General features: G+C 35.5%; 1 protein-coding gene across 1 annotated transcript in view; it reads left to right on the top strand.

Moving 5' to 3' along the window:
* CWF19L2 (CWF19 like cell cycle control factor 2) overlaps window positions 1-25114 on the top strand; it is a 67311-nt gene that overhangs the window by 19669 nt on the left and 22528 nt on the right. The window contains exons 8-11 of the mRNA XM_050333615.1: window positions 4707-4800; window positions 7517-7606; window positions 19980-20105; window positions 21362-21499. Coding sequence (XP_050189572.1) covers window positions 4707-4800; window positions 7517-7606; window positions 19980-20105; window positions 21362-21499 — 448 coding nt within the window. The remainder of the gene's footprint in view (window positions 1-4706; window positions 4801-7516; window positions 7607-19979; window positions 20106-21361; window positions 21500-25114) is intronic.

Raw genomic sequence — 25114 nt, 5'->3', positions numbered from 1 at the left:
TGGACAAGTAAATATTCTTGGTTGGAGTATGTAAGAAGAATGGTATGATTTGGTTCAAAACAGCATTTGATGAAATATGATCAAATGTAATTCCTTCTTTCTTGTATGCTTATGTCAGTTATGTGCAGAAAACTTCTTATATCAGGGTTATCAATTTACTTTTAATTAATTGTTGGATAGGAATAAGAAGATATTTTAAGATTATTTATTTTATTTGTAATTGTTCCTATAGGTAGTACTTGCAAATACCTCACTGTATTTCCAAAGAAAAAATGTACACAAATGAGATACTGCATGACTTACCAGCAGCTGGCATCCTACTATACACAGTTCTTTATTTATGTATATTGGGTATCTTTTTCCAGATTTAGCTTGCTATACTTTGATAGAAGACAATGAAATTTAAATTTGCATTAATAGCAAGAATATAAATTACTTGATGTTCAGTTAATCTAATTTTATTTTAAAGCATGAACTTGAATATATGTCATGGCAGGAGTAGTTCCAAATTCTGGCATGAATAGTTTTTGCACACTATGGGAAATCCCATTCATAAATGTTTGTCATCTCTTGTTTTATTGTTTATTTTAGTGTTTGCCTAGGTGCTATTTTGCTGGAAAATGAGAAAAAAAATTTTATACCTGTTGTAGCTACTGTGAAAAAAAGGTCTTGTAGCATTAAACCTGTGATGTATGAGACATTATTAGACATTCAAATTTAGTGATCCTCTTTGTTTCCGTATATATAGCCCAAATAGTTACTGCCTAGAAATGTCTGGGTTTTGCTAGTTAAGTGTACTTTGTAAACTTCTCATTAGAATGTTTCATGGTGCATCTGAGCTGAAGCCTATGAGACCTCCTCTGCTCTTGAGTCCTGATTTGTGTATGACTTTGTTCAGGTACAAGGTCTCCACAATCCACAGTTGTTTTCCACCTGTCTTGAGGGATAGGGACAGGGGTGGGGGATGAAGGGGAACGTGTGAAGCTGGGTGTTGCTTTGGATGTGTGGTGTGTTGACCCTCAGCAACCAGCTAAGCACATACCCAGCTGCTTGCTTGTTCTCCATCCTGCAGAGGGAATCAGAAGAGCAAAAGGGAGAAAAACTCCTTATTGGATAAAGGCAGTGTAACAAGTGAAGGGTAGGGGCAGCAACGTGATGCAAAGGCAGTCCCATGAGCAGACTGATGCCCAGCCAGTCTTTGAACAGCAGCTATTTTTTAAAGACTGCACTCTAGCCTTTTTTTCCTGAGTGTGATGGTATGTGGCATGGAATAGCCCTTTGGCTGGTTTGGGTTGGCTGTCCTGGCTGTGACCCTCCCAAGCTTTTGCTCACCCCCTTCTTGCTGGGGGTGCACTGTGAGACCCAGAGGAAGCCTGAAAGCTGAGTAAGCACTGCTCAACAATAGCCAAAAGAGCAGTGTCTTACCAACATTGTCACCACCTAAGTCCAGACCACAGCACAATACAGGCTGCTGGTCACGAATGAGTGGTTTAGGGTTGCTCAAAGAATGACCATCAAAGGTATTAGCAAAAGTGAATTTAATATGAATCTACAAAAATGTGACTTAAAGGTTCACTCTATTATGTACTACATGAGTGAAAAATACAAAAGAACATTGAGAGAAAATTGATTTAGAATGATTTATACAGAGACTGAAGACACAAAAGGGTGTAAGGGAGACCCTCCCATTGTGTCATGAGGTTTGAGTGAACCCCCCCTTGCCTTCTAAACTCCTGATGGAGATAAGTTGTGGCTAGGTCCAGTCTTAATCTCAGACTTGATGAAAGCTTGGTATCTAAAGGATTACATTTGTAATCAGTTAGGATCACCTAAAGAACCACTGTCCAAGATTTCAACAAAAGGTGATCTTAGTACAATGATGTAGAAGTATCAGTTCACCACAGATGAAATTTTTACATGGCTTCTGGTACAGCAGAGCTTTTTTCACAGATTTAAGATGGATCAGAAGATTTTAGCAGTACTTAATCATTGACTGATTTAACATTTATGAGGTGAGTCAATATGATTTGCTACAATGACAACAGTGACTTAGTTACAGATCTGAGATGACAACATTCATATTATACTTTCTGTAGGGTATTTAAATCAATTCATACACACACACACAGACAGAGATATTTTATAGGGATACATGTGTATAAATGTATAAAGATATATGTATCTAAATATATGAAAGTATGTCTTTTAAGGGTTCCTCGAGTTCTGTGAAATACTTCAAATGTCTTGGAATTTCTCAATGGGCAAGAGTTGAGCCTCAAGCAGGGGAGGATTTTGGCCCAGGCCCTCTTGTCAGCTTTCTACCATGGTCCTCTAAGCTTTGCAAATTGGAGAGTTGGCAAGTTCACCACCACAGTGCTATGGAAAATGTAAATTCCATCCCAGCCAGACCTAGTAGAACATGTAATTACTAATACCATTGCCTCAGTATTGTTTTCTTCAAAGAAACAGCTGCATTATTAGTCTTTTTTTTTTTTTTCCCTTATGTTCAGTAACGGCGATTCACTTTTTTTAATTACAAATACAGAAAACTGTACCTTTTAGCTTTTGTCTCCCACATGTAGTAAGTGCAGTGCTAATTGTAACTGGACAGAGCTGGAGATTTTGGGAAATGAAGTTGTGTACGGAAGTGGTTTGCTTATTCAAGTTCAAAAAATTCAATTATTAAGATAGACGTGATAATTCTTTTCCTCACAAAAGAGAAATAAGCATAGGAACTGTTTAGCTGATATTTTCTTTTGCCTGTGTTTTCTGGTTTAGTACTATTAAACCTAATTGCACATCTTCGTTGATATTTTAATTGTATTTCTTAGGCAATACAATTACTGAGCTGATATATTAGTAAAGTAGAGATTACTTAGGCTTGGAAAACCATACAGCCCTTGCTAATTGACCTATTTTCAGGTTCCTTTAAGCTGAGTCTTAACTTCAGAGGTTTTATGTGTTTGAAATACCAAATGACCTGTCTTCCTATTCCATTCAGTGAGAATTGGTTTTTTTTGTTTGTTTTGATTTGTGGTGTTTTGTTTTGGGTTTTTTTTGTATAATTTTGTAGAAAATTCTGGCTTTTGGAACGCTTCAGGTTTTGATAGGTGCAGTAGTTATCTGTTGGGAATAACTTATAAGCTGCTGCTTTCTTTTTCTTTCGATAGTTTCAAGACTTGTAATACATGTCCTCTTTCAGCGGTGTTGTCACTCAGTTACAAGAAGCAAATCTTCTTTCAGGTGAAAGTTTGAATTAAAAAGTGTTACTGTTTTGGTTCTTTATCTCTCATGCTGAAAATACAGCTCTTAAGTTTTATCCCTTCAAAAGCACAGAGGAAGTTTCTTCAGCCTATAAATCAAAGTGTTTTGGACGGTAGTATGTCACAGGTTAATTAAAAGTGCTGATTGGATGTCGAAGGGATCTCCCCAGAGGAAAAGTCCATCAGCTAGTGTTTGCTGGAAGTCACACTTAATAATGGGACTACTTCAAAGTTTAATTTGAGACAAGATAAAAACAAATCAAAACAATTTCTCAAGTCTCAGAAAGTTCAGATGATGATTCAAGCACTAGCACCACTTAAAAAAAACATATATGAAGTAATAAACACCTGTTCTTCCCTTTATTTAAATAGTCTCCCTTGTTTTGAAAAATATAGTTTAAGGAAAAGTGAGAAGGTAATCTTTGAGGGTTTTGTTTCTGGTGAAGTTAAGGTAAATTTTTCTGAGTTTTGGGGATTTGCATTAGGCACCTTGAAAACAAACAAAAGCAACTTTTGTAATTTTCTCAGGACTGGAGAGACCCGGCAGTTAAAGACGACACCATCTTCAAGTTTTCCTATTCTTCAAATCTGACGGGGTTTAATCATATCAAGTAGAGGGTGAATTCTCTCTGTAATAACAGGAACAAATATCATAACTATATTATTATGTCTCTTTTGTGTTAGATATTTTTGTTTTAGATTAAGTTGCCTTTAGTCTTTCCTAGGGTTAGAGAACAAGATCCAAACTTATCTGATGCCTCTGCAATATTTCTTAGAGACCTTATTTATTATCATAAGAACTCCTATGCTGACCTTTTAATATTAAAATTAAGATACAATACCATTTATTACTAGCTGTGGCTTCCCTAGAGAGACTTCATATTTTTAAAATGCTACCGGTTAATTTTCCAGGGAAACTCTGCTGTATCAGCCATAACACGTTCAGAAGCAGAGATTGTACTGAGAGCAGATAAATATGGGAAAATAAGTAGTTTCCAAGAAATGGAAAGCCATTTTGGCTAACAAGAGAACAACTCAGAAAAGGGCGATTTTGCTGAGAAATAAAAGCATGGCCAAAGCCAGAAAACAGAATTAGAATGGGTTGAAATAACTTTCTGTTCCTCTTTCCCTTGCTTTTTGCCTGCTTATACCTGTTACTGTCTCTTGACTGTTTTTTTGTGCTGAGTAAATGGTTATAGATAGTTCTTTTCATTTTAATTGATCTCAAATGTAAAAGGAAACAAGCTTCATAAAAATTTTATTCAAGCTCTTTGGCTTCAGAATCCTTGGCAACTTCTGACTGCAAATACATTTTTATATGTCATTTTCAATTATTTTGACATTAGGAGCATATGTACCAGTATAGCAGGCAAATAATACTTAATTACACAGGTGAATACTGCAGTATTTTTCCATGGGTTTAACGCAGCTGGTGTTTTACAGATCATCAAAGGATGAGCCACCTCGGGTCCTCAGTGAAGAGGAGATGAACAGACTGGGAGCGAGGATTGTGAAAGCAGAACTCATGGGAGACATGGTAATGTCTTTGAAAAACTGTCATGATTTACTGCATTTTTTCTTTAGAGTTCAGAGTGATTTAATAGTTTTAGTTTTTTTTTTTTTAAAGGGTATTGATTCAAGCAAATAAAGACCTACAGAGTTTGGTAGGGTTTGAAATTACTGCTTTTACAGTAACTTTTGCTTTAAATGCAATGGTTCATAGACTAGAGTAGAGGATTCAGATCCCCAGGCTTTGTAGGATAAGCAGCATACCCGAAACCAGTTTTTCTCTGCCTTTCTTTAGAGTATTTAATATCTTTTTCTTAAAAAGGGAGCAGGTGAAAACTACAGAGCTCCCTGTCTATGTTACAAGGTAGACAGCTTCTGGAGCTTTTCTTGTTTCATCGGCTTTGTCACAAGTAGGTGCATGTGGTCCATGGCTCTGCTTTATAAGCATGCTTAATAATTATGGTATGGAGATATAAAACTGAAAGGAATTGCATAGGCCATTGCATCCAGCTCAGCATTGAGAACAACTGTGATTGTTCAAACAGTGCTTTGTGGTCAGCTCCACAAAATGCCTGCCCTGAATGAGACTGAGTCAATAGAGGGGAGAGAAACACTCCATGTTTAATGTTGCTTTAGGAGACTTGTTTTCATTCAGCAAACTGATCCTGAAGGATCAAGAATTTCATTCTTTTGGAACACTCTAAACTCTGGAAGTGTATATTTTTTATTACACTAAGCATGGCTATAATGAGTTAATTCCATTCAGTAGAATTCAGTCTGGAATTCAGTTATAAAAAGGTCGTAGTCTGTTAGTTTTTAAACCGTGTTTTTAAGTGTTACTCTGAATAGCTGCTCTTAAGGAACTTTTTTCTGAGTTTTTAAAAGTGAATCCTATCACTGTGGGTTTTTGTATCTTTTTTTAAGATTAATTTTTACTACACTTGTTTAGTTGTGACACAGTATTTGCACCAAAATCTGCATCACGAAGTAATAAATAAGTGTGAGTTCAACTGCTAAATTAGACTCTTTGATTTGTGGAAAGTTTTAGGATGTTTTGGCATTATTGCTGGATTAGGACATGCTGTACATATTTTATAAACATTTTCTTTTCAAACCTGTTTTATATTATGAATTCTTTTCCCACATCTTTAGACATAGATGTATCTATGTAGCTTTACAATATTTCAACAGCTATACCTTTTCTAGAAATCTTGTCCATTTGAAATCTTATGAACTTCAAATATGAATTAAAAGTAGCTTCAAGCAATGTATTTCCTACTAAGATATGAGTGTTAATGATTTAAATTGATGTCTCCATGTTTTAATCTGTAGTTTTCCTAGTTGATACACTACTGAAGGAAAATATATTTATGAATGTTATTATATGATAGGTTTGTGAGGGACTGGTGTCCCTTAAGATATTACTTTATTGTTTAAGACATTTTCCTACCAGGGAAAATGGTTGAAGCTATCTATATATTAGTTGCAAAAGTACTGGGGAGGGGAAAGTTTTCCAAAGACCTTCATAGAGATCAGCAAAATTTATAGACTTTTTTTTCTTCTCCTTCTGCTTAACTTCAGTAACATTGCCCAAACAGAAGTTTGGGTGCAAATGTGTTTGTTTGGTTTTTTTTCCCCCACCTGACAGTAACTGATATGAGTAATTTGACAAAAAATATACACATGTTCTTCGGGGAGAGTATAACAACAATATAAATAATTAAAAAAATTATCCTTGTCTTGTTTTATTTTAAATATTGTTCCTGGTCTTCCTCTGATCAGATTGAAAATGCAACTTGTTTAAACAAGTTCGTCCCCACACACCAGAACAGATGGTTATGTAACAGCATGGCTGGAGCTCAAGGTTGGCCATGTGGGACAAATGAATTCTGAATCTATTTTTGTACTGACTTGCTGCTTGGTGTTGACCAAATTACTTAATTTTGGGGTGGCAAGTATGGGCATGCTTGTTGGAGTCCAATCAATGGAACTGGTAAAGGGGTCAGAGTATAAGTGGTTCTATTTCATGTAGGTTGATAGGTTGCCACCTGGCAATTCTTAGCAGTCCAAGATATTCTAAAATACTTCTATTTGTTTAATAAACAGATGGTCGAGAGAGCAGGACCGTCAGAAACAATTTACACAAGTCTGTAAACAGTTCTCATTTTCCACCTTTTTACATTTTAATACTCAAAATAAGGTCTAAAGTGCAAAAGTTGGACATTCAGTGTGGGGAGATGTGAAACTGCATAGCAAAAATGTCTGAGAGATATTTCCCTAGACCCACTGCTTGCATGTATGCATGTAAATGTGTATGTGTGTATATATAAAAAAAATAAAAGGACATGTAGGATAACCTGGAAAGTTCATACACCTGATGTGTTCGGGCTTCCATATTTAACTTCCTATACATAAAGTAGTATTTATGCTTAGCATTTATTAGTAAAAAAAGCATTTTAGTATAAGGTAATAATGTTTAAGGATACTTTTTCTGCTCTTTGTATGGCAATTCATGTTTCTATACTTCAGATGCTTCTATTCTGAACATTTTTTTTCAATTTTATATCCAGTAAAGAATTCTGTAAATTCTACTGACGTGTCTTATTTAGTCTTTTGTGTCATTAGAGTTTAAAAAATTATTTCGAAACACACAAGAAAATGGAATGAATAGTTAATTCTGATATAAAGGTCTCTTAAAAGTTTAAAATGTTTAAACTAATGGAGTCTAATCACTTTCTTTGAAGGAATTGGCTTCAGAACTTCAAGCAGAACTTGACAATGCTCGCAAGTTGAGAGAGATTCAAGGACCAATTCCAGCAAAGGCTGGCAAAGAGGTAAGGGGGAAAATATTTTTCTTTTTTTTGCACTAACACAATGGTATGATACAGGGAGCAGTTGAATTAGGGAACATCAGATGTACTTAGGAAAATTAAAAAGTGTGACTTCAGGTGAGTTACTGTTCAATGGGAATTGTGCTTTTTGTTGGCATTTTTTTACTGGCAATAATTTTCTCAGCAAGGACATGTATCTTCCATTAAAAGTGAAACTGCTATGTGTTGTGTTGTCAACTGTACTGGCTGTTAAATAACTCTTAATGTCTCTGCAGAAGCTGGCATTTTACATGTTACTCCTTTTGAAGGGTGGTATTCAAGAAAATGATAGTGAGCATCTTCCATACCTTGTAGCTGATGCAGCTACAAGGAAACATGGTTGATATCTCAAGTTATGAGTTCTGTCCTCATGATGGAGAGGAAACTGTAGGCAAGAACTACTGTTCTTGTTTAATTTGACCCCAATCCCATGATGAAGATTCATCTGCAAGTGAGCTGAGTTTGAAAAGCCACTGACTTTTTTTTTCTAAAAGACTTCATGTCAGACCTCATACATTGATTAGTATTTCCCCTGTCTTTAGAAGACAAACTGAACTGGAAGTTAATGTGTGGCCTCTTGCTGACTAACTTGTGGCAATAGTAGTAAAGTCTCAGACTTTGAATTCACAAGAATTTAAAGTTACCAAAGCTCTGTGTAGGTAGACTGCTTCATTGGAGTGCAATTCTTGGTGTGTTTTTCATGTATTTATATATATAAACCTCTGAATAAAGCAGATTGGAGTTGTGTAATTACACAGGAAAAATCCATTCAGATTTTAAAACTGGAAAGTAGAGAGGGTGTTATGGGTGGTCCTCAAAAATGTTGGTGGACACCTGTTTCTCAGAAACTGAGTCAAGAATAACAATTTTAGTCAGCCTTGGTCTTAACCACGGTCTGATTTTTATCTTAATTAAATTAAAGCATATTTAAAACTAATAGTATGTAGTCATTGCAAAAGTACCAAATATAAATATTTATGAATATGCCTTGCCTGTGCCTGTTTCCTGGCTTCTTCTGGACTATATTATATGGCTTTTGAGGATAAGCAGTCCAGCAGAGCTGACAGTCCTAAGTCCTGTCTTTGTGATAGTGCCAGGGTAATCTTACTGGTTTTACAGCTTCCAGCTCTTGGACTTACTGGGTCACAAGCAGAATGTGCTTAGTATTCCTGTGTATCAAGGGCCAGCTACATAACCCTGTGTGTCTAAACAGCCCAGCTGTTCAGAAACCATCTCATAACAGAAGAGAAGCTGATGTGTGAAGGGGTGTTTGATTCTGTATGAATCAGCCTTTCCACAGCATTGACCACCCAGTTCAGACATGTATTACAAGTGAGGTACCTGAAGCAGTTTTCACAGAAATGGTTTTCCAAATGGATGTCCCATTGATTGCAAAGTCTGATAGCTTTGCCTCCACTACCAATAACAAACGTGTTTCAGGTAGGTCTCTCTCTGGTTCCTTGGACCTGCATGTCCAATGTCATGCTGGGAGGTCCTGAAATGTGGCTTTGCCTTATTTTAATTTTGGTTGAGAGAACTGGGAAGATAAATCAGGAAGCAGTGAAGGCAATTTTGAATGCATCTCCCTGGGAAGGTTTTTTCTCTTTGATTAATTGGACATGGATCAATTTCCCAATTCAGTTCACTGTGTGACTGAGTGAAGACTCATGTAGGGGGGTGTGTGAGTGGCTGGGGTTGGTATAGGATCAATTCTTTTGGCAGTGATGCTGGTTTATTCTGCCTCAAAGTGATCAAGAAACTAGAAACTTAAGAGACTGTAAAGTGTTAGCTTAAATAAATTTTTGGGGGGTTTTGTTTGTTTGTTTTTTAGTTTTTGGGTTTTTGTTTGTTTGTAAGTGAAACTAAACGCAAATCTAGCTTTTACAGTGTGACTTAGTGACTACTTTTGTAGGTTTTTTTGACTTAGGCAGGAATTTTACCTCAAGCAACCCCAAAAATATGATTTTGAAGGACAGTTTTCAAAAACGATTAAATTATCTACTAATGAAATTTGGGTCTTAATGGGTATTGTACTTAAATACTTCAGTCACATGTGTACAACTACAATGAATGCACATGCAAAGATCCTTCTAAAATGATTTATGAAAATGTAGACTGTGTTTGTTTTGTCTTTAAGTTGGAGCAGGAGGTAACCTGGAAATGAAAAAAACTTTTGACTTAATTTGTCATAGAATGATGCTTATTTTCAGGTGTTTATGTCTGTTTTATCATGGACATTTTGAGAAAAGCAAGGCTGCAGTTTGAGCCCTAGTGAAATTGTGTAAAGAGAACGCTGCTGTGTTAGGATACATGATGAGAATGAGTACTTATTGAATGTGAGGATGCAGCAGAAAAGTGTGGAGACTTCAGCATTTAGAAAATAACTTTCATGTGTTCATAGTTTACCTCTCAAGTACAGTTTATATTTCTGTTACCTGAGAGTGCTACACAACTCTAAATTTGAGTACATTAGTTATAAGGATGCAGCCTCTGCCATGTGTCAGTACCAATCACAACTGATGTAATTTTTGATTTTATTCATTTATATATTTTATTCATTTATATATTTTATTATTTTGTCTTTTTATTTAACAAAATATATCTGAAACATTAGCACTCCTTCAAGACACATAATTTGCAGTGGTTTTTGGTAGTACAAAAATTGGGAGGTAAAAATTTAAATGAGGAACAATATATCAGTTGGAAGGGACTTAAAATGATCACCTAGTCCAACAACATGATGGTGAATGAATATAGCATATAAGAGTATGCATCTTTTAAAACTGTTTTCAGTCTTAAATGAAGTATGGTTTAGAAAAAAGCTTCTCAAGCCAAAGTGTTTCTGTGTTCCATAGCACTTCATTAGTATGCAGGAAACAGAAAGCAGTCTCAGCTGAGCAAATGCTTGAGACAGCCCTCAGTAATGATGAATTACATCCAAAATTCAAAACACAAAATCAATGCATAATTGAATGAGAGCTAGAAGGTGGTACTTTAGGCAAAATAGCATGGTAGAGGATATACTATCATGGAGTATTTACAAGAATAGAATTCTGAAAAATAGAAACAAATACTGTTTTTTCTGTCATGCTTTTGAGAATGTGTAGGGAAAATATGAATTATTTCAGCAAATCTTTGTTTGAATAACTGAGTTTTCTGTAGAAGTCTGTCAGCCCTTGGTCTAATATGATTGATTTAATAAATATACTTAAAACATAGGGAATAAAACAGTGATTGAGATATATATATATATATCTATCTATTTGTATACACTCCCTCTTTCTCTCAAATGTATTCCTCAAGATAGAGAAAAGAAATCAGAAAAAAATCTAAAGTTTTTCTACTGAAGAGTATGTAGTGCTTCTGTTATGCCTCCTGGGCATAGAAGAGATCTGTAGGGCGATAGTCTTGAATTTTGGCAGGCACAGCATTTCACTTTACAGTAGGCATCTCACTGATATGATACTTCTTTAAAAGAGAAAATCTTTTCTAGGCTACCTGTTACATCTGTAAGAGTAATGGTCTCCAGTCCATTGCTTGTGCATCTCAGGTGGAGAAGGTTTATAGTGCAAGGATAAGTTAATTTAGCAAGTTTTATGGCATAAGTAAGGCTTGTCTTTCAGTGAAAGCCTTTGTAATATTAAGAGCTTCATGTACTTCTAATGCTTCTACTATTTTTATTTAATTATGCTTTTTGAGTATAAAGATGATTAGATTTCCAACATGTCCTATCTGAACACAAATTTTGATGTATTGAAGATCTGACTTTTAATTTGGATCCCTGAGATGCATTAGAGTCCAGACTGAGGGAGAATTCTAGAGAAGCTAGCTCAGTGTAAACGATTTTTTAAAAATTCTTTTTGAAGAGCTAACACTATTTTTCAAAAAAGAAACTGAATACAACAGTTTGACTTGTATTTCAAATCCTATTTATGATAAAAATTGCATCTCTTTCATACCATTACTTATAATTCTTCATTAGGAGACACAGGATGGAACATGCTGGATGTTTATCCAGAGAAGCTATTTGCATCACAGTTAATGTCCTTGTTTTCAAGAATGACCTTTTCACAAATAGCTTAAAGATGACAATGATTCCTTGGAAAAAAGAGAGAGTTATCCATAAGTACAGTAGGGTGTGTGTGTACATATGTGTTTGTATATATGTGTGTATACATGTAAAATTTAAATAGTGATGAATACTTTGGAATACGAGATGAAAGAAAGAAGGAAACTAATCTGTGCTTTTCATGTGAGGTTTTTTTTATTTTAAAAAATCCCAAACCAATGCTAAACAAACACCAAAAAAAAGCAAAACCAAATCACCCTGAAAATTAACATTCAAAATTGCAGGTGTGCCAGGATTAATTTTAGGTTTGGGAATTGTGACTATAAACACAGATGTTTTTCTGCAATAAAAATATTTGGTTGTCAAAATTTATCTGTAACATATTTTAATATCACACGGTTGAGTGACCTTTCATTCTGACTTAACCAATGCAAAACTGAAATATTGTTGAAGTAATGCTTATAGTCTTACCATGTATAAAGAATCCTTTAAAAACTATTTAAAACTGCTTTGCAGGAAAGTATAATTAGACTTGTATAAAACCTAGAAAGATGGGGATTAATGATCCTCACTAAATGCACAATAAAAATCTCTGATTTTATTTGGAACTTCAGTTGGTGGGGAGATACAGCAACAGATGGCCTGTGGCCTGTTTACTTTCAGATGTTTTCAGCTCATCGTAATTTCTGATTCCTGGTGTTCCATCACACTTGAGTCATGTGTGCAAGATGGCTGTGCCATTCTTTCTTCAGCAAAAGTTTGTGTTTTCCATGCAGAGTTGACTGTGTCTAACTGGAACAGGGAATAATGAAGTGGGTATACTGCTGCTGAACAGCTTTAATATCATTAGTACATACTTTTTAAAAATAGTAGGTATATGCAGTTATTGGTGAGCGTATTTCCTGGACACTCTTGTTGATGTCAGTAAGAGAGGATTACACAATTATTCATAAGACAAAACCATATTAAGACAAAGTTGTTTTAGCTTCCTGAATGTAATTTATAGGAAATTGACTTTTGCAATTAAAAAGTATTGGAGAAATCGTATCAGTAAATTATGTAAAACAGCTTATGGTTTCAGTACACGAAAAAGTATGAAAGGGCAGAGTGGATAAAACTTTGTAACAGAGTTCAAACTGACAATACAAGAGCTTGGAAGTATGCTTTGACACCGGAGGCAGCAGCCATATCCAAGTGCCATGCAGCACTTGTAGCTGATGGTGTCATTTTTTCTGGCTCTGTTTTTCTCCTAACACTGTGTTAAATTTCTGCATATTTTTACTGCTGTCTAGAGCCATCTAGTCATTATTTTTTTTTCCCAAGTTTTCCTACATCTCATGCCTACAGTGGTAGGTATGGCTGAGTGACTAACCATTTCAAAGTGTAGCTAACAATTTAAAATATCAAACTTCATCTTTAGATTTTTTTTTTTGAGGTTGTATTTGCAAGCTTATGTTGCTTCCTGAAATCCAGTATCACTGTTAAGTTAAACTTAATTACTTTAGTTTTCCTCACTTGGATGCATCACTGGACAGACTCATTACAAGCTGCATATTATTAGTTATATTTATTTATTTATTACAAGTTGCATATTACTAGTTCCAGCCTTACTTCCTCAGGCTGGCAGGGTGAATCTTACTGAATTTGATTTGAGGTTTGTGTGTGTGTCCATTCTACTCACAAGACATACTGATCACCATATCATAGAGATGCTCTAGGAAAATAAATACTGAGTGTAAATAGAAAGATTTTTGAATGCAGGGATGATTGGAGACATTTTATAAAGAGGAGATTAATAAGAAGGTCAGATTGGTTATTTTGAGTAATACACAGTTTTGCTGAAATACCCTTTTCATAATATAAGAACAAAGAATTGACGGGCAACTGATGTTATATCAGTAAGAATAAATTAAGTTTTTTGCATAGTGTGTTAATAACACGTGTCACTCACTGACTGGGGGAAAGAAAGGATAGAGACCTAATCGTTTTCCATGGCTTGGAGTTTTTGGAGCTTTTTAGTTGTATGTTTTATACACAAAACAAAGCACTACCTGATAAAGATACTCTTCTGTAGACCAGTTCACTTCTGTGTTACAGCCTGCATTAGATTTTCTAATGCTTCTCTCCACTGTATTAAGCACAAGATCCTGAATATGGCAGATGGACTTCCTGATCTTGTAAAACCTTTTTAAAATCCCATTTCTGTATTAGCTTAATACTTTTTGAAGTTGTAATAGTGATTCTTATTAATATGTTCACGGAGTCTTTCTTGAAATAGTAAATTTTTAACCGAGTAAGAAGTTTGCTCTTGCTTTCCTTCCTCCTATAGCTTTTTTTTCTGCTATCAGAAACTCACATGAAAGACAAAACTTTTATACAATGGACTACTGTTAAAGACTTCTGCCTGTTTTCATTTCATCTTGCTGTGAGATTCAAACCTCAATCTTGCTATGGATAATGGTCTGCCTACAGGTTTTGTAAGCATTACCTTGAAGGTTACAGTTCCATTATGCACAACAAATGTCAGAGCCTGAAGGGTAGCTTAAATGCTTTGAAACCTGGTACACGGGGATTCCAGGTACTGACTACATCAACTCCTCAGTGATGAGACATGGTACCCTTACAAATAGCCAGCACTGAAGGAGGCAGACTGCTCCTTCTGGATGGATTGACTCATCCTTCTGATAACTGTGGTGGTCATGTGTGAATGCAACCTGAGAACCTAACAGAGAGGTAAATGAAATGGTAGATGAAGGAGCAATGGAAAGGAACAGGAGACCGTGGATGGAAGAAATAGCTGCGTCCATTACTCAGAGGAGTGCTGGATGTCTTCTAGACACTTGGTTAATATTATAACATAAGGACAGACTTTTCCAAAGAGAAATAAGACAATATTCAAACCATTTCCAATGGCCATAGACTGTAAGAGAAAGGAGACGGGTGGTGTACTTAGTGCAGCATCTGATTTGTCCATATAAGGTATTTGGTTGTGAAGGTTTGTTCCTTGCTGAAGATTATTGCTGAGCTTTGTTATTCCTTCATTACTCTGTGCTTGTAGCACTTAAGTGTAGCTCTTGGTAAACATTTGCAGACAGCTCTCAGCTCATGCAGCATCCAGCTGTTGGCTCAGTTATTAAAAAAAAAGTTTATTTTTTTCTGACTCTGGTTCTTCCCTACCCCACAGTATACTGACTCTTAAAATGTATTTTGTTCCCTTTAGCTAATAGCATTAAAAAGCAGTTCTAATTGAGTAGATCCTATCTGAGATGTTTGGCCTGATTACTCCTTTCATTCATCTACTCCAGTGTCTCAAATTAAGCTATGCACCTGGTGTGGCAGAGCTTTTCCTCTTCCTCCTGCTGGATTATGGAACAGGCGACATCTCTGGAGAGTTCAAAAATCTTTTTCACAACTGAATTTTATTTATTTATGTATTTAATTTAAAGCTTTTATCTTTCAAAACCAGACTTGCTGTCTTTGTTTTGTTCAGTTGGGTGTTAGTCGCTCTATAGTGGTTTGTACATTTGGTGAGAACAACTGGGTACTTTGCATATTTAGTTGGCCTGAAGTAAAAATTCGTGTTCCTTAATTAGTGGCAACAAACAATTCCTCACTCACTCTGGAAATATGCACCATTTTTGTTCATTTCAGACTGTAAATTATATTGTTAGTTTAGCAATAATCACAAGATTCAGAGATCGTGACTGAGCCTCTTCTCCAGTTTCAACTTTAACATTTAACAGTATGAATTATATTTCAAGTACTTTAATATATATTTTTAAACCTATGTTGCATTTGTATTAATAGAGGTATTCATTATCGGATGATAGTTATTAATGAGCAATTGTATCACTATCACCATATAGGTGTTAGTTACCATATGCCATGTCATATACTCTTAGGAATGCAAATATATAAATGTGTAAAGAAAATATCAACAGATAAAATGAGAGCATTAAGTAAATTTTGCAGTTAGGTTGGGATCAGCACTCCTTTAAATCCTTCAGAAAAGTCCATTACTTCTGTGAGTCATGGCTTTTTCCTGCAAAGGCTCTGTCACAGTATGCCATATTTGTTCAAGTATAGAGGAATTTGGGTTTTTATTATACTTTTGTGAGCTTGTCCATTACAAATGTTAGATACATTGCTCTGGAATTCCCAGAGTCATTCTTTGGCACATTTTTAAGAGTTTATGTCATATTTACCACTTCCCCTTATTTTTTAACTGAGACCTATTTAAAGGATATAATGCATGTGGAAAGATTTGGACATTATATATTGGAATTCATTTATGGGAGCCCTAGTGAAAAGCATTACTTCATGGCAGCTTGCTTGAAAACCTCTTTTTGCTGATATTTCAGTTTAAAGATGATTTATAAAGTTTATTCTGTTTTTTCTTTCTTTTTTTTTTAAGGTTGTTGAATAGAAAAACTTATATTTAGAATGCAAATAATGAATTTATTATTGAAATTTCATCTGATAATGCTATAGCTATTTGACCGTCTTTTTTTTCTACCAGAAAGGTTTCTACTTCTGATGTGTTTGGAAATAGCTTTAGTAGATATTGTCAGTAAGATCCTCCTAAAAATCAACTTTTACCTTACCTTTTTATGTTAATATAATTAATTTCTGTTGTTATGGTGTGGTTTTAATTCAGTTCTGTTTAGACAGGGTTCTGACTTCTGATGGATGTCTTTACCTCTAATAACATCTCTAATTTTCTGAATAATCATGCGTGTCATGAATCCATTGGATTCATCTCAGTTCCTAGTATGCATTTACTATTAGTCTCTAATAAGACTGCACATTAGTTTTCATTCTGTTCATAATTAGTTTATCCTTTTGTCTGCTCCTTTTAATTTCTCTTTGATGGACAACTTCTATTTTTTTGTACTTTGTATTCTAAAGCTAAAAATTAATTTTTTGCCTTTTCCTTTTCTCTGGAAAATTAAATCTAAATATGTTATGGTCAGTGTTACATGCCTTGTGTCAGGACTCAGGAGTCTTTGAAATTAGGGAGAAAAAACCCCAAACCCCCATAAAACACAAAATACCTTGCCAGCTGTAGAGTTTTGAGACAAAGAATTCAGTGTATTATATATACTGCCCCCCACTGCACCCCTGTCTCTGTCCCCACTCATTCTGTGCTTCAGATCCAGAAAATACTCTTCTACTGCCTTTATGTTAGTGTGGTGGCATGTAGAAATGAGAGGAATAGAAGAAAATCAGATATTGTTAGGATCTAACATTTTGGAGCCCGTCTTCAAAGGCAGATGGCATGTAGAACACCTTGTGAATTCCATTGATTTTTGGAAAATAACAGCCTACACATTCCTTTTTGAAACGTCTGTATTTTAAGAATTTTAGTGAAGACAAATCTTGGTGTGGATGTCTTTAAAAGGAATTAGATGGTTTTAGGTTGACTTAAGAATCTGATATTTACTATTCTTTGCAGTTGTTGAAGTACTGCTGTTGTAATGTCTGTTGGTGAATAATCTAACAAGTAACCATTTCTGAGGTGTCCTGTTCATGTGAAATCCTCACTCAGGTGTCTTTCCACTCATTCAAGTCCTGTTACCTGCTGCCCCTGTGTGAGGATTTGACCAGTCCTCTTGGGAGAGCTGCTGGATCCCTGTTAGGCCTCATGGGCATAGTAGGTTTGGGACAAGGTGGTGTTTTTCCTTTTTAAAGATCTGTTTCATTTCAAAGTAATTAGCAATACTCTGGATTTTTGAGTTTTCACTGCAAAATCTGTGGTTATGTTCTTCAGCTTCCAAGCTGAAGAGGGAACTTTGGCTTAACTAGACAGCTTTTTGGTCCTTAACTTCTACCTTCTTCAGCTTGGAAATGTAGACTTTTCTTGGAAAATGTAATTAAGCCATACTTCAGTATCTACAGATTTTTCAGACTTTATTTGGGTTTCTGGGACAAGCTTTGCTTAGTCAAAGATGGCAAGTTAAAGCAGTCTGGTAGAAAATAGCTTCAAATTGAGATTAATAAAGTTGTTTATAAGATTTGACAAAGGCTGTCTTAATATCATCAGATTTAGTAGTGACCCCATTATGTGCTCTAATTTGATCATCTGATTTACCTAAACATCTTTGGAGAGTAATCAGGAAGTTCTCGGGCTTTAAAATTATTTTAAAAATTATTCTTAATATTTTAGAAAATTAAATACTTTTCTGGTGCAGAATTTCTGCCTTTTCTTCATATGTGTGTGCGTGTATATATATCTTTAGGTAAGTTTGAGAACATCCCTGTGAAGTGGGGGCCCTATGAAGGGCCTTCCATGAGAACTGGTTCTGTAATTTTTTGTGGGACTGAGGTGAAGGTAGTCATTCTGTTCCCCAGGTGTTTCTTCTTTATCTTTCTGAAGGTGACTGTATACATTCTACTTTTTCCAAGAGCATCCACTGCTACTCCTCAAATGTGATTGGGAGAGACCTCTTTTCCCATGTGATATATGCATCCCATCTAGCTCCATAAGCTGGCACATTTCACGTTGCTTAACTAAGGCCTCATCCTTCTATCAGGTATACTTCTGTTCTCCAAGCTCTCCTGGTAGGCACTGGGGCCTGAGAAGCCCAAGGGCAGACTTTGCTGGTAAGGATCGGCACAGACATTGAGTGTCTCAGCATCTTTCATGGCCTTTCCTCTCTTTTGACAGCAGACCCCTGTTGTCCTTGCTTGTAGGCGAATATCCATTATGTTCATAGAATCCCTGTTTAGTTTTTTGCATCTCTTGCTAGTTTCATCTTCAGCTGTGGTTTTCCTAATTCTATCCCTGTATGCCTGGAAAGTGCTTCTGGGGCCCTCCTGGGTAACTTCTCAGATTTCACCTTCTATAAGCTTCCTGATTGCCTTCTGAGCTTTGTTTGAAGTTCCCCGTTTAGCCAAGTGGGGATAGCAGATCAAATGGTCCCTTCTCATCCTCTGTGGGGGTTTTCTTTGAAGATCAACCCGCTTTCTTTGGCACCTTGTCATTCAGGACCATCGCTCATGAAATCTAGCCAAGCAGATCCCGGAATAAGCTGAAGTCCATTTTTCTATAATCCAGGATTTTTCCTTTGTTCTGTTTCTTGCCTTCAGCACTTCCTGTAGAATCTTAAGCTCCACTGTCTTGTTGCTGTAGCCAAGGGAGCAACTGACTTCCACATCCCTGATTAGGCTATTTTTTTTTAATTTATGAGTAGAAAATTCAGTAGAGCACTCCTAGTTAGTTTGTTTGGCATTTGTCCTCAGTGCTTTTGAAATCTGTACTGCTTCTGCCCTACTGAGTTGCGCTTCCAGCACATGAACTGGTAGTTCTATTCCACCCTGAGTATCAAGGGTGAGTGTGTGAAAGCTTTCCTTGTTGCCCTGTCTTGTGTGTGCCTCTCACCTCACATGCTCCTCAGCAGCTTGATTTAGGTTTAGAAGATACCCTGCTCATGATTTCCAAGTTTCTTTTGGTATGTAGAAGCTGTAATTAAATACATACAGTTTATGTGAGATTGAATGAGTTTATCATCCAAAGGCAAATAATTTATTTGACATATGTCAGGTAAATACTTCTTATTGTGTCCATATATTTTGGCACAAAACCAGATGATTTAAATGTGGTAATTTCTGCCTCAGTCTACAATTTAACTTCACCTAAATAATAAATGTCCATCTATTTATCTGTTTCTTCATCACCATAGAGACAGACACTTGTGTTGAGTGGTTTGTGTTTCCTACTTTGCATATCCTACAATCAAAATTTTAAAAATTTTAGTATTATAGTGTGTTAAAAATGACAGGAAACAAAAGTCTGATCTGATGGAATGTGTTGAAAAACAATACCTAACGTTTTGGCTAGTTTGTTAGCCAAGTTTTAAAATGAAAAAAATTCATTAAACACAGAAAAACTCCTTTTCAGATGGTTTTCAGGAATACACTGTTATGAAGATGGTGTGGTATATTAATTCAATTTTATCTTTTCAGTTTTCATATGCATTGTGTTTCTTCTGGGGATGAAGTTTAAGAGAAAAAAACAAAGAATATAAACTTGTTTCTTTGGAAAGTATTTATTAGCTCTGCACTCAACTAACTGAATATATTTTTAATATTCTGTACATTTTCAATGTGAAAAAGAGTACCTTGTTAAGGTAATGCTGTCTGCTTTGAATTATAGTGAACACATAGAATGTGAAGAATTTGTTATTTAATATTTAGTATTTTAAACATTTATTTAATGTGGTTTGTCTGTGCCATCTGTTTTAAAATATGCCTTAAAACCTGACACAGGCTTCAAGCCGTCAAGAAGATGAACAAGTGGTCCTTGTCAGAACAGATGAAAGTGGAAGGGCGTGGCCTGTGACCGGACCAGCTGAACCACAAGAGGCAAAAGGAGGACGGAGAAAGCGACAGATGGTAAGTTTTACAAATGGAAGTATTAAAGTGTAATTATTAAATGATTTTGTAGTTTTACTTTGATGATGCCATAATTAATGAGTGTCTTATCAGAATGTCAGTAGGTAGCTAAAATGTTCCTTTCAGAAGATGATTGTAATTAAATGCTAGAGTACATATTTATTAAGCATATATTAAGTTTATTTTCAGATTATATTTCCCTAGGGATCACTTTACAGCTTATTTAAATGCACACTCATGGAAAAGTAGGTTTTTCAAGTTATCACAGTCTCTTAGCCAAGTAGTTTATATTCCATAAAGTTATGTAAATAATGAAGATTAGCAGAGCTGAATATTTCCAAAATAACAAAGATTTTACCAAGTTACTGAGGTCTCAAGGGCTAATTTTACTTTTCTTCTAATAAAAAATATGGCTACTGCTGTTAATAATAATTATGACCTAATCTTTTTAACAAAGTGCTTTGGGGAACAAGAATCTTGGAGGCTGGAGCAGTGTTTTATTCTTAGGATAATTGCTTGCAACAGTAAATGAAGTACTATTTTGATCTGTTTGAGATAAGAGGAGATGACAGTACCTCATGTTTCTAACAAGCATGTTCTTGATTAGCAGGACAGATCATTTTGCAGCACTGCTGTGGAGGAGCGAAAGGCATAAGAGAATGAGGAATTTGTTGTCATCCTCCTGTTGTTTCCATTTTAGAAAATGCCATCTTGCTGTATGTTAATGACCATTCCCTGTGCTCCTTCAGGATTTAGTTAAGTCCTAACCTAAAGGACATGTGTTCTCTAGCGCGATCTGTCTAAGATGGCAACATTTCCCAGCAGAAGTTCCATATTCATATGGGTTTTCAGTACGCTCTGTGATTACTGTGTTTCAGTAGTGACCGTGACTTTACAAAACCTTTTGAATTGTCAATCATGAAAATTACTTTTTAGAATATTTCATTTTTGTGAGCTTATTAACTGTTTCAGTGCATCTTCCCTGAGTAATAATGTTGTAGCTCTGATACCTTAAGGATGCAAAGGATATAGCGATTGTGGAAAGAGGCTACATTTTTATTTAGGCATACTGATGCAGTTGAAGAAAGGGGTAGATATTATTTTCCTTAGATGAAATGAAGTAGTCAGCCCAGTTGTTTCAGATGTGCTGAGCTTGATTCGTGATTCTTTAAACTTGTTGAAATTATTGGGATCTGAATTTTATAGCTGATCTTTCTCATTAGGTAAATATTTATTTTTAATATGTTTGTTTCCAGGTCCCTACTCATGTAGATAAAGAGAGAGTACGGTATTTTCAGGATGATGATAATATGGACCTGAAGGATTTAGTCAAAAATGAGAAGATGAGGACAGCAGAGGATCAAAACTCACTGTTCATGCGTATGGCGTCAAAGGTAATGTGTTGTGTGTGTGTATTTCTAATTAAAGATGTCATTTTTAGAAATATCAAGGAGGATATGAGGCTTGAGTGCTCTAGGTATGTTGCTTTTGGTTGAAAATTCTTACTGTCTTGAGTAGTAATCAAGTCTTTTGTGATATGGTCTTCGTAGATGTCATCAAAGTGATGGAAACCTGCACATAATCAGGAAATGTGTGTGTTCAGTTCCTTTATAGATGTGTTTGTGCTGTTCCTTTGCCTGTAGAATTTGACACGGTTGAAGTGAATACTTTTAAAGTGCATCGTATATTAATAGGTTACTTATGCCCAACAAAGCAGGTTTTCCCCAAATTAGTGATGGAGAAAAGCGCCATTTTCTTTGTGTTTGGAATGTCACTTTCATCTAGAAGTTACAAAAATTAATGAGATTTGAAGCAAATTACCTGAATTTCCATCAGGATGTCTTGGATAATGAGATAATTCATGCTTACAGGCCACACAGATTTATGCAATATGGTTCCATGAGTGATTCCAAAGAGCAGCCAGCTTACAGACAGACACTGCAGCCCAAATGGAATGATTATTTTCTGTCATCCAAGTTGAGTAATAAGGCATACTTTTTGCACTTGATATGGAAGTGTTTGACAGAGAGGATTTCCAATAGCTACGACACATGATTTCTCTAGCATGCTTCAATTTTTACTAGGTTACTGCCCCAGTATTTTGTGCATCACTGAGCAGGTTCTGAAGAAGTTTGCTTACATGGAATTAAGTAGCATCACAGAAAAAATTTTATTTTTCCATTTATCTAGAGGCAGACAAGATCCCAGAGAGTAGGTTTTGGTTTGTTGTTTTTATTTTTTTTTTAATTTTATTTTTCAAAATTGGGCTTCTTCGGATGGAACTTAAAATAATTGTAAAAGACATGATAGTGCCCAGTAGAAAATATTTAGACTGATACCATAAGCCTTCTGGCAGGAAGTTCTTCTGGAGAGATTGTCTGAACTCAGTGTGGTTTATACACGTTGTCATTCAGCTGCCTCTGGTAGAAATTCTCTCTCACTGACATACTCAAAACAAATGAAACCCTTGGGGTCCAGTTAAACAAACATGACTTGTTGCCAGTATTTAATTTCTTTCTTTACCTTCTTGTCCAGAAAAAACCCAAACACAATACAAATTTTCTTCAGGACTTGTGCAGTGGTGCAAACTGTTAGCATTAATTAACCAGCATATCTGTCATGCAAACACTTAAAAGAAAATGAAGGTTTAAGGACACAATCAAACATTGTACTGTCCACATCATATGATAAAAAGCATAACAGAGGAAATGCCATTTTCTCAAGGACCCTATTCATCCCATGTTGTTTTGTCTCCATTAAGTGTTCTTGTTATGAGAGAGAACTTTCATGATAAATGGTGCTGGGGGGCTATGTGTATGAATGTCTATATTAAAACATAAGTGTAATGGATTTAAAAAAATTCTTTAACTCACGAATGAGCATTGAAGGTGAGTTTGTAAATCCATATCAGCATGTTGTTCTGAAATTACTATTAACATGCTCAATTTGTTCTTTATTTAGTGCTTTCATGTGGCTGCTTCCATTGAACAGTTTAGAGGGTTGCTTTTTGTGCTCTTGACTCTTTTTGGGGATGTGTAAATAAAATGAGGCTAATTTGAGCTTCCTGAGTTTTGGTAATAGCAAATGTTTGCAGTGACCCTATGAAAACATAGTAGGAAGTGCTTTTAAAAAGAGAGATTTTTTTTTTTGCTTGCATTTTTCTAAATGCAAATAAAAGACAATGCAGACTCTTTTTTCTGAGAAATGTGTGTATTTACACAGTAATTTGTTTGTCTTGCCTCTGGACTTTCTAAATTTTGTGAAAAATATTGTTTGTCTATTGGTGTATTTATTGATTCCAAGTTTCTTCACTTCAGACTGGAAAATAACTTTTGACTCTTAGAGCCCTGAACTGTTGTTCATCTGCCTTTGGTTTCGTTTTTGTAATTTTGACATTAATAATGCAAGAAAGGCTAGCAAACTTGAAGGGAGATCGGAGTTTTCTATATTATTTAGTTTTGTAAGTCTTCAAAGGCAAAAGCTCTGATAATTTTTCTTTGTAATTTTTGTTCTGTTCTGTTCTTTTTTTCTATTCAATTTTGAAATGCTGATCATTTTCCAAGTTCTGAGACATGTAATGCAAGAGCAGCTATATGAGAGATTCACTCAGCCCAGTATTCTCTGTCCAACAGTGATTGCATAGGAGAAAGAGAATAAGAACAGGTCACATTTCCAGTGATACAACTTGTGCTTTCCTAGCATTTAGCAATTTGGAAGTTTTAATGCTACCTCCTTACCTGGTACCTCTGTCTGTTTTATGGATAGTTATGTGAATTGGGGATTAGACTGAATATCCCCTGTTACTTCCTTTCTGTGGCTCCTCATCTTCCATTTTATCATCTCTACCTGTTGTTAAAAGGCATGAGCTATAATTATTGAATTTGAAGAAAACAGAAAACCAAATCCTGTATGTGTAACATCTTAGGTTAGCATTCTTGTACCTGGAACCAGTTCCTTGAGGATTCCAGTTACTTGCACCGTAAGGATTTCTGGGGCAGTGGTAAAACTTGGTCAGGCTAGGAGTGGTACAGAAATGGCCTGGTACAGTATGGAGCTGTTTTGAAAATACAAATTCTGTACAAATGAGGGTGAACTTTGGGAACTGAATTTTTGTATCCATGTAGTAGAATAAAACGAAATATATCATTTAACTTCTATAAAGAAGCAATTATGAAGAAATGTGGAGTATCTTTAGTGGGATTTTAAAAGGACTACATAAAGGGAAAATGCTTGCAGATGTATGTCACTGGTAAAAACGTTCTAAGGGGGTGAACACCCTCCCAAAACAGGATAAAACTTTGATTGTTTTTATTTAAAAATAAATTCAGGGGTGAGAGAAGAGAAGAAGAAAGAGCTTCTGGAGGTTGAAAGAAAAGTCAAAATCAGAACCCAGCCATTATTTAAAAAGTACTTCTCATGTCTGAGTAAGGAGAATGAAAAAGAGAGTGAGCCTAGCAGGCTTAGAAGGCAGCTTTGATGAGAATGAGCAAAAAATTATCTTGAGGGAAATTCTGTAATTATTTTGAGTTTGCTAAAAGGTAAAAAACTAGGAGTTAGATTCATTGAAAGCAAGAAACCAGCAGGAATGTGGTGTTGAAAAACCCGATCAAGGGATAATTGGAGCATTTAGGAAAGATAAGTGCATGGCAGAAAGATTAATGAACTATTTGCATTAATACCCTCTGTAAATGAGGTCAGAGCAATTGTTTTGTGTGAACCATTATTTACATGGAATAAGTGGAAAAGCTGTCTCAAGTTAACAGTGTCAGTAAAACAAATTTTAGTTCAAATTTATAGAAATCCATTATTTTAAAATGAAAGTTGAATTTGAGATGAATAATAACCAATAACTAAAACTGAATAATCCTCACTTAAGTGAGGAAGTGAGAGAAGTCAGGTGTGTCATGCTCAGCTGTGAACTTATGAGTGTAATCTTTATTCATCCTGAGGAACAGAAGATTGCAAGGATAATGGCAGTTTTTAAAAAGAAAACAGAGGGCAGGAGTAAA

The sequence above is a fragment of the Myiozetetes cayanensis genome, unplaced genomic scaffold, assembly GCF_022539395.1.
Source record: "Myiozetetes cayanensis isolate MyiCay16 unplaced genomic scaffold, myiCay2020 scf5-8, whole genome shotgun sequence".
NCBI classification, from domain to species: Eukaryota; Metazoa; Chordata; class Aves; order Passeriformes; family Tyrannidae; genus Myiozetetes; species Myiozetetes cayanensis.
This window is presented reverse-complemented; position numbering and strand designations above follow the sequence as displayed.